Source organism: Polypterus senegalus, chromosome 13 (genome assembly GCF_016835505.1).
Source record: "Polypterus senegalus isolate Bchr_013 chromosome 13, ASM1683550v1, whole genome shotgun sequence".
NCBI lineage: Eukaryota > Metazoa > Chordata > Cladistia > Polypteriformes > Polypteridae > Polypterus > Polypterus senegalus.
Genome location: NC_053166.1, coordinates 11,441,210 through 11,456,390, shown reverse-complemented (window position 1 = coordinate 11,456,390; position 15,181 = coordinate 11,441,210). Strand labels below are relative to the sequence as shown.

Here is a 15,181-nt window from a genome sequence, read left to right as displayed (position 1 = left end):
CGTTGTCAGCAGTACTTGGTTTTAAAGTGGCATTGAAAAGTTCCATTCCTATCCAAGTTGGCAGATACAAAAAACTCTTTATGTCATTCGTTCTTTTGTTCAAATCAAATCTTTTTCCTTAAGGTTTTCTCTGGTCTCAACTTGAGCTGGTATTTTTGTCTCGCAGTTTGGCTTTGATACATCTGACTCCCAGTTTCAATTTCTTTTTAGCTTTCAACTACCCTTTTCTTCTGGTTACATTTCAAAAAGCTCTCATTGGTTTTCTATTCACATTACGGCTGGCTGGAGTTATCAATATGCCATCTGCCTTTGACACAGTCAACCACCAAATTCTCCTTGTCACCCTCTCTAACCCTGGCATCACTGGGACTGCCCTCAGGTGGCTCAGTTCTTATCCTGGATAGATATTACCATGTGCTTGAGTTAGGAGATGATAAGGGTGCACCAGGGAAATATAGGGGTGCACCCTTCCTCTTCTTCTCTGTACTGTTCCTTACTAGGCCCTATTATCCAGTCCCATGTCTTTTCTTATCAGTGCTATACTATTGATATGTAGCTGAACCTGTCATTCCATCCTGAGAATGTGGACTCGGGCGGGAATCTCTGCATGTCTCACTGATACTGCTACCTGGATGATGGGACACCATCTTCAACTTACCCTAGCAAACACAGACCATCTTGTTATCCCATCTCATCTGCCCCTTTCAGCACCCCATCTCTGTTCAGCTTTAGCTCATTATTGCTAACACCCACCAAGACTGTATGCAACATTGTGGTAGAGATGGATGACCAGCTGTCCTTCACTGACCATGCTGCAATGGTCTCTCGGTCTTACAGATACCCTCTATACAATATCAGATGTATCTGACAGAGTATGCAGCACAAGTCCTGGTCCAGACTTTGGTCTTGTCATGTCTGGACTAATGCAACTCTCTGCTGGCAGGAGCACCGTCCTGCATCACCATGCTACTGTACATGATTCAAAATGCAGCCCAGTGTCTGGTATTCAAACAGCCAAGGTGGGCATCTTTTCAGATCACTATATCAGCTTCATGTATTGGCACAAATGAAGTTTAAATCCTTGATACTTGCCTACAGAGTAGTCAATGGATCAGAACTTGTAGATATGAAGACACTTGTGAGGTTCTGTGCTCCTTCTTGACCACTTAGGTCTGCTGATGAATGGCATCTGGTGATACCACCTCTGTATGGCAGCACATTTACATCCTGACTCTGTTCATGTGTAGTTCCTAGCAAGTGGAATGAAATGCCCACCTCCATTTGAACTTCTGAGTCCCTCAGTGTGTTTAACAAGTGTTCAAAAACTCTCTTGTTTGGTGAATTTCTGTCTCATATTAACTGTTAGGATCTTGTAATGTAGGAATTATAACTCACTTGATTTTTCTTCTGAACTCTTCACTTGTGATGGTCAATTTTGTAACCTTATCCTGTCAAACTTGTTCCCAAACAGACCCCAGAACTGATGTTTACTCAATTATGTTGACTTCTTTTTTTAAGTCACTTAGGTTACAAACATCTGATAAGAAAATAAATGCAAATGTATGTAAAAGAAGTGGAACAATTTGTTACTTACCCTGTGTGGCTTGCAATGATGGCTGAGATAAGAAAAATTAATCTCATGTTTCAAGGAGAATGAAGATAACAAACTTTCTTACAGAATGGGTGTCTATGGAGACTGATGCTAGATCTCAGCTAACAATATAAAATGTTAATTGAAAATCTGTCATGTTACTTTAGGTCATATAATCCACATTTCAAGCCATGAATTCATACACACAATAGGAAAATCACATGCATTTTTTGCTAACATATTGGTAAATAAACAGTTCTGTAAAATCCATGTAGCGCACGCAGAGGAAATCTGTTCACATGAGACTGAGCTTTTGAATTGAAGAGATGCCTTTCCCGTTCATTCATTGGTCAAGAGTTTGTTATTTCTTCTCCATGAAAACATAATATTAATAAAAAATGTTTCAGTATAGTATACTGTATGTTTCAGTCAGTATATACCACAAGAGGTAAGTAACACTTTTGAGTGGAGTATTCCTATAAGAGATGTTGAAGTTTCTGTCCCTGCACTGATAAATGACACAGTTGGCCTTCTCATGTAGCTGTCTCTAGTCTGCCTCACTAAAGAACATCACCATGTCTGGTCTGATTTAGAAGACATCGCCATGAAGACATTTAAGACAAATTTAACACTTACAATTGGACCTTGGAGACCAGGTGGACCAGGGGGCCCTGGTTGAGAGATCATTTGAACCTCAAATAGAACAGAAAGGGCATTAATTACCACCTGGAAATATGAATTTGGATAAGTAATAATTTAATAGTCACTATGCCAACGATGAAAAGTGTAAATGTGAAAAGCTGCATAGCACAAAGTATCAGTAAACAAAAGACTTTTTAACCTTCACAACATCTCCAGGTCTAATTTGATCCATTTTTGTGTTTGAAATCAGTAAAAGCACTCAAAATCTCACCTGTTCAGGATGAAACGTTTCCAAATATGTCCCCAAATTAATGAAAAGTTAAAAACATCCTAAAAGTCATCTTTGCAGCTAAGCCATCTGAAGGCTTTTAGTGAAGTGACCTAACTTTATAAAAAGCATGAGCATTTTTCCAAATTTTACATTTTGGTGGTACTGCTACAGAGTTTGAACATTGCCAGGCCCTTTGGGTCAGTTTTGACCCACCATTGGCTTTAATACATTTTCTGCTACAGTATATTAAGTTGCTGTGTTTGTTCACAACCCATACAAATGTCCTAAATATCAGCTTTTCAGCTCAACAAAAAGATTGAGATTTTTGTACAGCTGCTACACATTTTGAAAACTACCATGTCCTTGTTGTCAGTTTTAACCTCCCATTGGCTTTAATGGATTTTCTGTTGCGCTTAGAGTGTTTTATGTTTGTTTTTTGCTGTTAACATCCCAGAAAATCATCCTGAAAGTTATCTTTTTAGCTGAGGAATGTGTTCTGGTTGTAAGCAGGAAACTCTGGGCCTCAGCTAATCTACAGGGGCACCATTGAGAACGTCCTAACCAGCTGCATCACTGTGTGGTTTAGAAACTGCAGTGTCTCTGTTGCTTATTATTAGTTATTATTTTTATCTATTTCAAATTACTATCTATGTATCTATCTATCTAGTGTGACAAAGGCGCTTTATAGGTGTTGACCCGACACAGACTGACAACAGAGGCATGTGTAGAAATAAATAAAAAGGTTTTAATTTTTCTTTGTCTGTGGACTACACCTTCCTCGTACCCACAGACACATCACAGTCCCAAAGCACACAAAAGCAAAAACACCACAACAAACTCTTCTTCCTCCTCCTCTCCTCTCCTCTCCTCCCAGGGCAGCTTTGTCCATCTCCTCCCCACTGGCGCCCAGAGTGGTGACTGTCGGCTTCTTTTATAGCCCACCTGGAAGTGCTGCAGGTGCTACCTACTTCCGGCTGCACCTCCGGGTGTGGCTGCGTTCTCGCCTCAATGGGCTCGTTAGACCATGCAGCTCCCCCTGGCGGTGGCCACAGCGCCCAACAGAAATGAGCTCCTGTGTTCCAAACTATTGGCCCCGATACAACCCAGTGGGGCTGCCAACAAGTGCTCCGGGGGACGTAGTGTGCATCCCATGACTGCTCCCCCGGATCCAGTGTCAAAGCGGCGTCCCGACCAGGCATGGGTCCCGGCCATCCATCTATCTATCTATCCTTTATGTTTAACTATTTATTTGTCTATTATAGCATGGTATAGGTCTTTGCCTGTCTTGTACTTGTTCTATATTTATGAATACTTGATTAATTATTTCATGAATGCAAGGTCTTATCAATTCCAAGAAAATCTAAAGCGTTGAAATTTCAACAGTAGTTTGCTGAATTTTCCATGTACCCAGTCAGTTACAGTTTATTCAGAAAGTACTCAGATTCTTTCACATTCTGCACTCTGTATTTTGTTACAGATTTCATTTTAAATGGATGAATTTACCATTTTTGCCTATCAGTCTACACTCACACGCTGGAGGGACTATGTTTACCGGCTGGCCTGGGAACGCCTTGGGATTCTCCCGGAAGAGCTGGAAGAAGTGGCCGGGGAGAGGGAAGTCTGGGCTTCTGCTGCCCCCGCGACCCGACCTTGGATAAGCGGAAGAGGATGGATGGATGAGTCTACACTCAATAATGACAAAGTAAAAGCACGCTTTCAGAATTGTTTGTAGATTTATTAAAAATCAAAAACTGAAATCTCCCATTTCTAGAAGTCTTCAGAACTTTAATTTAGTGATTTGTAGAAGCTCCTTTGGCAGCAAGTCCAGCTTTGAGTCTTTTTGGTTAAGTTTCTTACAAGCTTTATGCAATTGGATTTGGCCAATTTTGTCCCATTCTTCATGGCAGATCTTCTCAATCTCCATTAGATTAGATAGGAAGTACTGTATCTGTAAGCTCTCTTCTTCAGGTTTCTCCATACATGTTCCAGGGGGTTTAAATCTGGGCCACTCCAGGACACTTAGAAACTTGTCTTGAAGCCACTCCAGTGTTGTCTTGGCTGTATACTTTGTGTCATTGAACTGTCACCCCCCAGACTGAGGACGCACATACTCAGGAGAAGGTTTTCTTCATGGACCTTTTTGGATTTGGTTGCATTCATCCTTCCTTTTATTCTGACCCGTCTCTCTGACCCTGCACTTGTATAACATAATGCTGCCACTACCATGTTTCATTGTATGGATGGCATTAGGTAGGTGATGTTGTGTTTGGGTGTTGCCCAAAGAGTTAAATTTTTGTCTCATCAAACTACAGAATCTTTTCCCTCATGTTCTCAGAGTCCTTTAAATGTCATTTGCAAAACTCCAAATAGGCTGTCATATGCTTGTTACTCAAGAGTGGCTTCTGTTCTGATTGACTGAGTGCTACTGAAATGGTTTATACTCTTATCTCAGCAGGGACTTCTGAATTTCTGGTAGAGTAACCATTGAGATCTTGACTACCTCCATGGCCATTGCCCTTCATGTCTGGTTACTCAGTTTGGCTGGACGGACAAATCTAAGAAGAGCCCTGATGGTTCCAGACTTCTTCCATTTCACAACTCTTGAGTCCACTGTGTTTCTGGGAACACTAAAAGATTTAGAAATGGTTTGATCCCCTTGCCCTGATCTATGCCTCACCAAAATTTGATCACGGAGGTCAACTGATGGTTCCTTGAACTTCATGGCTTGGATTTTGTCATGACACATAGTGTAAATTGATACATGTGCGCCCACCTAAACAAAGTCAATTCAGTTTGGTACAGGCGGACTCCAATCAAGGTCTAGACAAATCTCAAGGAGAATTATAGGAAACAGGATGCACCAGAGCACAATTTGGACAGAAACAACAAAGGGACAGCATACTTTTATGAATGAGAGATTTCAGTTTTGGATTTTTAATAAACTTGCAGACCTTTCTAAAAACACATTTTCATTTTGTCATTATGGGTTAATGAGTGTAGATTAATGGGCAAAAATGTCAAATTTGTCCATCTAAATTAAATCTACAACACAATAAAGTGTACAGAAAATTAAGAGGTCTCCATACTTCCCGAATCCACTATACATTCTTCAGAGTCAGCTTTACACTTTTGTAGTTCAGTTTCGTATTTTGCTTGCTATAAATGAGTAGCAGCTTGGACTAGTATTTGAGTATACAGTTTATTTTAAGGATAAATATTTGAATCCTTTAGAACTGTAGTTCACTTTTGTTCTGACAGGAACTGCACTTAGGAGTTTATAAGAGTAAAGTGTATCCAGGTTGTTGCACTGTCCATAGAGTAACGTTATACAATTCCTGTATGAAATTCCGCATTAGCAATTAACACACTCATCCTGATATTTTATGGTAACTTTACCTTTGTTAAAAGATAAAAGAGTTCATCATCTATGTGCTGCAGAGTTTATCATTTTCCTTTTCCATAGTGCATCACCCCAGGTGAACACAGACTTAAGGGATTTACAAATAATTAAAAAGTATTGTATGTAAACATAATTAATAATATATATTTACTGCTGGCATGTTAAATGAGCTTTTAAACTTACGAGGCTGTCTTCAAGAGTGGATGGGCAAGGCTCTCCTTTGTCTCCTTTATGTCCATCTGCACCCTGCAACCAAAACAAAACTACATTAAGTGTGCAACAAACACATAAGTAAAGTAAAGGTATGGGTGGTGAAAAAACCTGATATGATATAAAGTTGCTATAGAAAGTATTCACCCCCTTGGAAGTTTTCATTTAGATCACAGTGTGTGGTCTGAAAATTGAAAGTACACCTTATGAGAAGAATCTAGGAGTCGCAGTGGACTCAACACTATCCAACTTCCAAATGGTGTTCAGAAGTCAGTAAGAAGGCTAACAGAATGTCAGGTTATATAGCACCTTGATGTGTGGAGTGAAAGTCCAACAAGGTTTTGCTCAAGCTTTATAAACACACTGGTGAGACCTCATCTGGAGTACTGGGTGCAGTTTTGGCTACAAAAAGGACATAACAGCACTAGAGAAAGGTCAGAAAAGAGCAACTAGGCTGATTCCAGGGCTACAGGGGATGAGTTATGAGGAAATATTAAAAGAGTTGAGCCTTTACAGTTTAAGCAAAAAAGATTAAGAGGAGACATGACTGAAGTGTTCAATATTATAAAGGGAATTAAACCAGTGGATTGAGACCGTTACTTTAAAATGTATTTGACAGAATCACAAGGATACCGTTGGAAATTTGTTAAGAGTAAATTTCACACAATCATTGGGAAGTTTTTCTTTACACAGAGAACCGTAAATAAGTGACCAAGTAGTGTGGTAGACAGTAGGACTTTGAGGACCTTCAAAAACTGAAATCGACGTTATTTTGGAACAGTTATGTGGATTGAACTGGTGAGTTTTGTTTGTGTTGAATGGCCTGTTCTCATCTAAACAGTTCTAACCAGTTTCCACTTTGACATTAAACAGTCTTTGTGTCAAAAAAGCCAAATTACATCTACTGTGTCTTTATGTTGTATAACAATAAAATGTGAAAACGTCCATGGGGGTGACTAATTTCTGTATTTATCCAGCCATTCATTTTAATCTAGCCACTGGGGGCCAAACCAGCCCAACTTGGTGCAGGTCCCAAGCCCCAATAAATATAGAGGGTTAGTCTCAAGAAAAGCACCCAGCTGTAAAACTTAACCAAAATGGTAATGATAGGAAGATAAAAGTGAGGGAGGCCAAAGCGGAGGTAGATGAACAAAGTAAAAGAAGATCTGAAACAAAAGGTCTTGACTGAGGAAGATGTGCAGGACCGAGCTATATGGAGGAGGTTGATCAAGCACATTGAAGAATCCAACCATTCATCTTCAGAAATTACTTTTCCTGCTGCAGTGTTGTGGACAGATGAACTTATCCCGGGCAACAGTAGGCAAAAGGCAGGAGCCAACACTGGACAGGACACTAGTCCATCAATAGGCACTCACAGAGGAAATGGAGTAAACTGTGAATAGCTACATGGACATGTTTGGCATATGAAAGTCCAGACAGACGATTAACTAGGTTAGTTTTGCATCCAGGTTAGTACAGGCATCAGAAGTATCAAAATCACACTGTCTATAGTGTGTTTATGTGTGAAGAAAGAAACTTTCGAGAACAGTTTGTATGAAACATCATGAAGCTGTTCTTTTTCAGGAACCCATATGTGACTTCTTTATAGCAGAATCCTTTGGAACTGGAGTGAGGACAAAAGATATTTTTCAAAGAACATCTGTTATGGTCAAGTACTGATATACTAACCGCAGGACCTGACAATCCCATCTCGCCTTGTTCTCCTTTCTGGCCATCTAGGCCAGGGTTTCCAGCATCCCCTTTGGCACCTTTAGGGCCCTGTAGATTAAAAGACATAGGTGCCTTGTTATTATGTTTGATGTGAAGCACTTGAAAGCACTGAATGAATCCCAAACTGTGTCAAAGGAATGCCATAAAATGCAAATAGTCCAGTTTCACGCAAACTTATGTATGTGGGCATTTGAGTTGATGTCACAACCAAACTAATGTGGTCCACTTTGAAATACCGGATTATTATCAGTTACTGTCATTTTGTTATCTGCTTTATAAAGTTCTGTAGTAATGAATGACATGTCCATGATGTTAATTACAAAATCCATAAAGCAAATGATATAGTTTTATTCACTGATCAAAATGTTATTTAACAGCCACTCATAATGAAAGATATGTGCATTCTTGTCTATCTAAATAAATAAAATAATAAGAGATTTGTATGTCTGTTTGTTTATCTGTTTGTCTATTCGCTAATCACACAAAATCAGATGAACCAATGTTCACAACATTTTACACGGGCCTTATATATCATATTGGTGTGAAGGGTTATAATGGGATTGGGGTAACCCAAAAATTAGCACTGACAGTGGGGACTACAATTCCCATCGAGCAGCAGGAGTGCCCTAAGGCTGGTGGAGGAGGAGATTGGGACAAAAACCACAGGTACATACAGTACAGCATTTTCTTCTCATCTAATCTGAATAAGTTTCATTTTCTTGCTGGATTACAGCTTTTGCCTTTTGTAAAATACACCTTTTTGTCTTATTGTGGGCTATTAGCCATGCTGAATTTCCGAAAGAAAATTCTTCCTTATTTATTCACACCACCAATGCTAGGTACTTGGGCTACTCATCTATATCTTTTATATATATCTTTTGAATTTTTCATCTTCATTCATTAACCAACCCGCTATATCCTAACTACAGGGTCATGGGGGTCTGCTGGAGCCAATCCCAGCCAACACAGGGCACAAGGCAGAAACAAATCCCTGGGCAGGGTGCCAGCCCACCGCAGGGCACACACACACATACACACACACCAAGCACACACTAAGGACAATTTAGGATCGCCATTGCACCTAACCTGCATGTCTTTGGACTGTGGGAGGAAACCCACGTAGACACGGGGAGAACATGCAAACTCCATGCAGGGAGGACCCGGGAACCAAACCCAGGGCTCCTTACTGCGAGGCAGCAGCACTACCACTGCACCATCGTGCCGCCTTTAATGTTATTTATTTATTTTTGCTTCTAAGGACCTCATTTCAACCCTATGATTGCATTGTGTCTGTTTGTTCCCCAAACATGCATAAATGGTTGAACTGATTTTCATGCATGTAGATTGTCGTTGATGCAACTTAAAATAAAGACTCTGTGACATTTCAAAAATTTCATTGAGGAGAAGGGGGGCTGAAATGGGGGAACATTACAAAAACAGAACATCATTCTGAAAAGACTGAGTCAATCTTAATTAAGTTTTTCATGTTGGACTCTAAATCCAAAAGTAAACGCAATTTAAAAATTACGCAGTAACTATAACGGATAGAAGCTGACAATACAACACGCTTGTGATGGCTTATGTGAAGTTTGAAAATGCACAGCACAGCGCTCTTCCATTAGTCTAATTGAAGCCACTGTCAAAGGAACATGAACGCTGGATGAAATTTCTTTGGCAATGGGGAGTGAAACCTGCTGAGATTCACCAAAGGATATTGGCCAGGTATGGAAGTGAAAGGTTTAAATCAGGAAGAACAAGTGTAACCGACTGAAGCTTGATTTGGTCGAACATTAACATTATGCATGTTGACATGGTAAATAAATGCCTTCATCAAAGAAGACTAACAGATTACGTTGTCTACCATTGTTGCACATTAGGATCTACCCATGCCATAATGCATGATGACTTGGTGTACCGTAAAGTTGGCACTAGACAGGTACCCAAACAGCCTACTGTTCTGTGAATGTCACCAGGTTTCACTCCCTGTACCCGAGGGAACATCTGTTTGGAGTGCACCTGACACACAAATGTTTTATTTGGAAACCAAAGAGCTGGACAAATAGGTGTTTCTTAAAAACAGTGACATTGCAATAAAAATACAAATTTCTTTACCTTCTCTCCATCCACTCCAGGGGGTCCAGGAAGTCCCAGTTCTCCCTGTATTGACAGAATGGATTTAAATTACACATTGTACTGTTTCGTTGTCTGCTGATCAATCAATCAGCTTAATCTTTTGGATTCATCAGAAATTTAATATTTCATATTCACCTACCTTTGGACCTGGAGGTCCTGGAAGGCCTTGTGAACCTGGAGGACCAGGAGGACCCTAAAAATAATTAAAAATGATCATGTAAGATGTAAATACTGCTTTATGCTTACATTTAAAATAAACCACTGTCATGCAATCTCCAAGGCTGGAGAATGGAGACACGATTTATTTCTGTTTTTGACTGGGATGAAGAGTTATAGTTAGGAGATCTAGAATTTAAATTCCTCACATGTGTCGTCATGATATTTCATAAGCTTCCTTTCAAGGTTTTATCTACCCACAGTCTGCTGTTCTTGGTCCTCACACATCAACTCTGTGGAGAAGCGCTGCCAACTTCTCTAAGCTCGGTTTCATCAGAGATGGAAAGTCACACAGTGGAATCGTGTTTTGTGATTTAATGAGTCAACATTTCAAATAGTTTTTGGAAAAAAAACAGCCATCATTTTCTCTGGGTCAAAGAGGAAAAGGGCCATCCAAGCTGTTAACAGCATCAGATCCAAAAGCCAGCATCTTTTGTTTTATTGGGGGAGTTAGAGCAAATTTTGGAGCAGCTTATGGTGCTATATAGATGCCATCTTTACAGTGGACATCCCTGCATTTTTCAGCAAGATGTCAAACCAGATTTTGCCCGGATTATAAGTGTGTGGCTGTGTAAGCAGAGAATGTGGGTACAAGATTGGCAATCATGCCCTGAGTGGTGTACATGCCAGGACTGGCTGTGTGTGTTAAAAAAAAAATAATAGAAAATGTTTAACTTAAGAACACAATTTTGCATGGCAAAGGCATCTATACCATGTTAGTGAACAAAACAACGTGGACTTGAAAACTACTGAACTTTAAGTTGATTTGGGGATGGTGATAAAAGAGATTGTTTGAAAAAGTACTTTCAATTTTAAATTAAACACAACAGGTTAGTAGAAATTAATCAATATCAACGGGCTAAGGATCTATCAACAAGCAAAATTTAACCATCAACAATCACCAACAACACATGGCAAATAGGTGCTACCATTAAAGATTTGAAAGAGCAAAATCAGTTCACAGTCAGTCACCATTACTTATTTGTTATTAGTACATGTTCAGATTAAATAAAACATTATTTACAGATTCAAAATAATGTTCATTAAAGTGGGATTTTGACATTCACTGTATGCAACCATGAGGTTCAAAGCCTTAAAAAAAAAATGAAGTGTAGAATGGGACAAGGATCAGGACAAAGCTCCCAGCTGTAACAGCCATGTTTAATAGCCGCAGGTGAAAGATCAGATCAATGAGACTTGCAATGTCCAGCAATCCTCTCACACCATCAGGCAACCAAAAAATGTTAGTTGCAAAAACACAGCCATGCTATTGGTCCACATTACCATTACACTGATGGTCTTGATAGCCTGTTTATGGAGGAAAAGGTAAAAAATTAAGTAGGATTGGTATGCCAAAGAACTGTTTAAAAGTAATAAAGTAGATGGGAAATGACAGAATAATAAACTGGAATATTAACCAGCAGGTAGTGTGTAGTGGTTATGGCTTTGGACTTTAAACTTTTAAGGTTGCTCGATCAGTCTTGACTAACTCATTGTGTGATCCTGACAAAATCTATTAAATTGGCCTCAGATTGTTAAAATATGTGTGTAAAACAACTCAAATGAATTTTCTTTTGTAAGGTGCACTGGGTAAAGGTGTCATTCAGAAGCAAGATAGAGTGTAATAAATGCCATTATAACATCCACCCATCCATTATATATTGTATTGACCCCCTTCTTTTTGACTTTCCCGAGGTTTCTTCCATTTTTTCCCTACTGGGGTTTTTTTGGGAGTTTTTCCGTTGTCCTCTTAGAAAGTCCAGGCTGGGGGGCTGTCAAGAGGCAGGGCCTGTTAAAGCCCATTGCGGCACTCCTTGTGTGATTTTGGGCTTGTATTGTATTATCCAACCCACTATATCCTAACTATAGGGTCATGGGGGTCCCAGCCAACACAAGGCACAAGGCAGAAACAAACCCCGGGCAGGGCGCCAGCCCACATACATTAAGGACAATGTAGAACCACCAATGCACCTAACCTGCATGTCTTTTGACTGTCGGAGGAAACCGGAGTACCCGGAGGAAACCCACACAGACACGGGGAGAACATGCAAACTCCACACAGGGATGTACCGGGAAGCGAACCCGGGTCCTCCTTACTGCGAGGCAGCAGTGCTACCCACTGCACCACTGTGCTGCCCTATAACATACATGCCTGCTGTAATAGTCTCTCTTTCTTTATTATCTGAAATTTACTCTTGTCCTGTAGTATAGAAGCTTCAGTTTTTGAAATTACGGACCGTTCATATTAAGTTTTAATTTTCCTCAAACAAACCAGGATAAATTGAATGTATGAGACTCAATTTAAATATAGAGGCAATTCACATTGAAAGTACGTCTCTCTCTTATGGATTTTTCTTGTGTTGTACTAGTAGTATAGCACTCGTCTCTGAAACAGGAAATTGTGGGTTCAAAACTGACCACTGACACTTAATCATGGTGCAAATCTTCAAACTGAAAGGCTTTGTGGTGCAAGTACACAAGTAATTCAATTGCCGACAGGGGTGGTATTTGCACTGTGGGTGGGTGGAGTGTACTGGTGACACTGCACAGAAAAAGGTGGGGTCTGACACAGAGAGAGTCAGCCGATGTCACCAGAGAAGAGCACTGAGCTCTCCATTTAGCTCAAGTTACAAGGAACTCAGCTCTGCAACTGGAGAATGTAGGTTTGAAACTGACTCACGATTCACGACAGTGAAGATATTTACGCTGAGAGGCTTAGAGGTGCAAGTCCACAGTAATTCAACTGCTGACAAGGGTGGAATTTGTACTGTGAACGGGTAGTGTGCAGTGGTGACGCTGTGCAGAAAAAGGTGGGGGCGGACACAGAGAGCGATCAGCTGACGTGACCACTCACAGAGGTCAGAGATTGGCTCTGCATGGCTGATGGATGAAGCTCTCCATTGAGGTCACGTGACAACGCGCTTGCCTCTGACCTGGGGCCTCATGTATAACAGCGTGTGTAGAATTCGCACTATAACATGACGTAAGCACAAAAGCCGAAATGTGCTTACGCACAGAAAAATCCAGATGCAGGAATTTGTGTGTACTCCAACTTCCGCGTTCTTCCGTTCCGTAAATCCCGGTCAGCGTTAAAAGTAACGCTCGTGCATGTGCCTTCTGTCCCAGCCCAACTTATCCCAGAATTATGCCTCTTTGAATATGCAAATCAATATTAATCGCCCTTAAGCTCAGCCTTCTGTGAAAAGACAATGGGAAAAGCACGGGGGAAAATATAAGAATTTCAGCAAAATCGTTTAATTAACCAGTTTCTCAAATCACATCGTAATTAAAGTAGCACGTTAAATGCTTTGTTTTGTATTTGATCTTCTATGTGCTCTATGTGTGTGAACCACTACTTGCTTCTTAAACCGGCTCTCTTCCTCCCACAGGACATAATCATTACAGCTCTCTGAATAACTAAAATATTGAGATGTAAACGTGATATCATTTTCATGATGATAGGAGTTAAAGCATGTTATTAAACATGGGTTTCACGGCGCAGTGATTGTGCACAACCTTCGATGAAATGATTTATTGCAGCAGTACTCATGGGCGGCTCTAGGTTTGCGGTGGCATTGGGCAGAGGAAGAATCGGTGGCTCCTTCGCCCACCAATGTCAATATGGTATCTTATGCACAGTGGATGGCCACATCCGTTGCAGACACTGCATAGCCGCCTCGTGCTCATGACACAAGCATTTACCTTTTGTCGAAATTTGCTGCTGTGTTTTTAGCTGTGTCGTTATTTTCTCTTTCTGTTTTATATTCAATATATATTGGTGTGGCCGCTCCTGCAGTCCTTGCTTTTCTTTCTCCAAGTAAGGGAGTAAGTATTGCCACACAATCAGCTCTGTAATAGACGTTAAGCCATCTGTAAGCTTAGAGCGCCGATTCTTCAAAACGTTTAAAGAAACACTGAAATATCTTCGTAGTACATGTTTAATTATTCTATCCTTCACGCCAGTCCCAGTGAAGAATATAGATTATTTAAATGAAGTTAAAGTTTTATCTGTATAATATAATAAACATATTTTGCTGCATTTCATCTTAAAATGATATTGTCATCATATGTAAATATGTGCTTTATAAAGTAGCTCAGGTTGTGTAATATTATAACTGTAGTGCAAGTTTACAGTGAGGTAATTGTACTTATAAGTACAAACAGTTCTACAAGGAGCAATTGATTGAGTGCGTTTAAAGTTCTTGGGATGAAACTGTTTCTGAACCGCGAGGTCCGTACAGGAAAGACTTTGAAATGTTTTGCCGTGGCTGAGGCAGCGTGTGCTTGATGCCGTATACCGATAATTATCTATCCGATCAGCTGCTGCTGTGATTCACACTCAGATGCAGTGATATAAATACTCTGAGTGGTGCAGTGAGAGTCATATGGAAAAAGATGATCCACTGTGGCAACTCCTAACGGGAGCAGCTGAAAGAAGAAAAAAAAGAAGAAGATGGTGCAGTGAGAGTAACGACGCTAAAGCAGTTATGGCATTTGGAATACTATGGCTATTCCCTGGACCATTATATTGTTACAAGTTAATTACATTCCGATGCATTACAGTTATAAACAATATGCGGTTAGTTACAGTGTACTGTATTTATAAAGCCGCTTCAGGAAAATTAAAGAGTAACCACGCAACAGTAGCACTGCTTTGACGCTGGGTGCCGCCAGTCTGCAAAACTGAGTGGAGAACTTGCGTACGACAAGGTGTGAGGTACTGTGGAAAAGTGCATGGCTTTACGCCAAGTGTAGGTTTTATACCTCGCGATTTGAACGTGAAAAAGTTCTTACGCAACATTTATGTGCGTACACACTGCTTATACATGAGGCCCCTGGAGTTTGCAGGTTCAAAACAGACTCCCAATAGTTCACCACAGTACACATCTTCGAACTGAAAGACTTCGTTGTGAGAGTCTACAAGGATGTGTTTGCACTGTGGACAGCTGGAGTGTAATGGTCACGCAACACAGAAACAGGTGTGGGG

At 40.3% G+C, this 15,181-nt stretch overlaps 1 protein-coding gene across 1 annotated transcript in view; it reads right to left on the bottom strand.

The window, feature by feature from the left end:
- Positions 1-15,181, bottom strand: part of LOC120543375 (collagen alpha-1(XXIII) chain-like) — a 146,254-nt gene that overhangs the window by 29,668 nt on the left and 101,405 nt on the right. Inside the window, exons 18-23 of the mRNA XM_039776417.1 lie at positions 11,479-11,502; positions 10,118-10,171; positions 9,958-10,002; positions 7,804-7,893; positions 6,088-6,150; positions 2,228-2,284 (exon numbers count right to left, since the gene is read on the bottom strand). Coding sequence (XP_039632351.1) covers positions 2,228-2,284; positions 6,088-6,150; positions 7,804-7,893; positions 9,958-10,002; positions 10,118-10,171; positions 11,479-11,502 — 333 coding nt within the window. The remainder of the gene's footprint in view (positions 1-2,227; positions 2,285-6,087; positions 6,151-7,803; positions 7,894-9,957; positions 10,003-10,117; positions 10,172-11,478; positions 11,503-15,181) is intronic.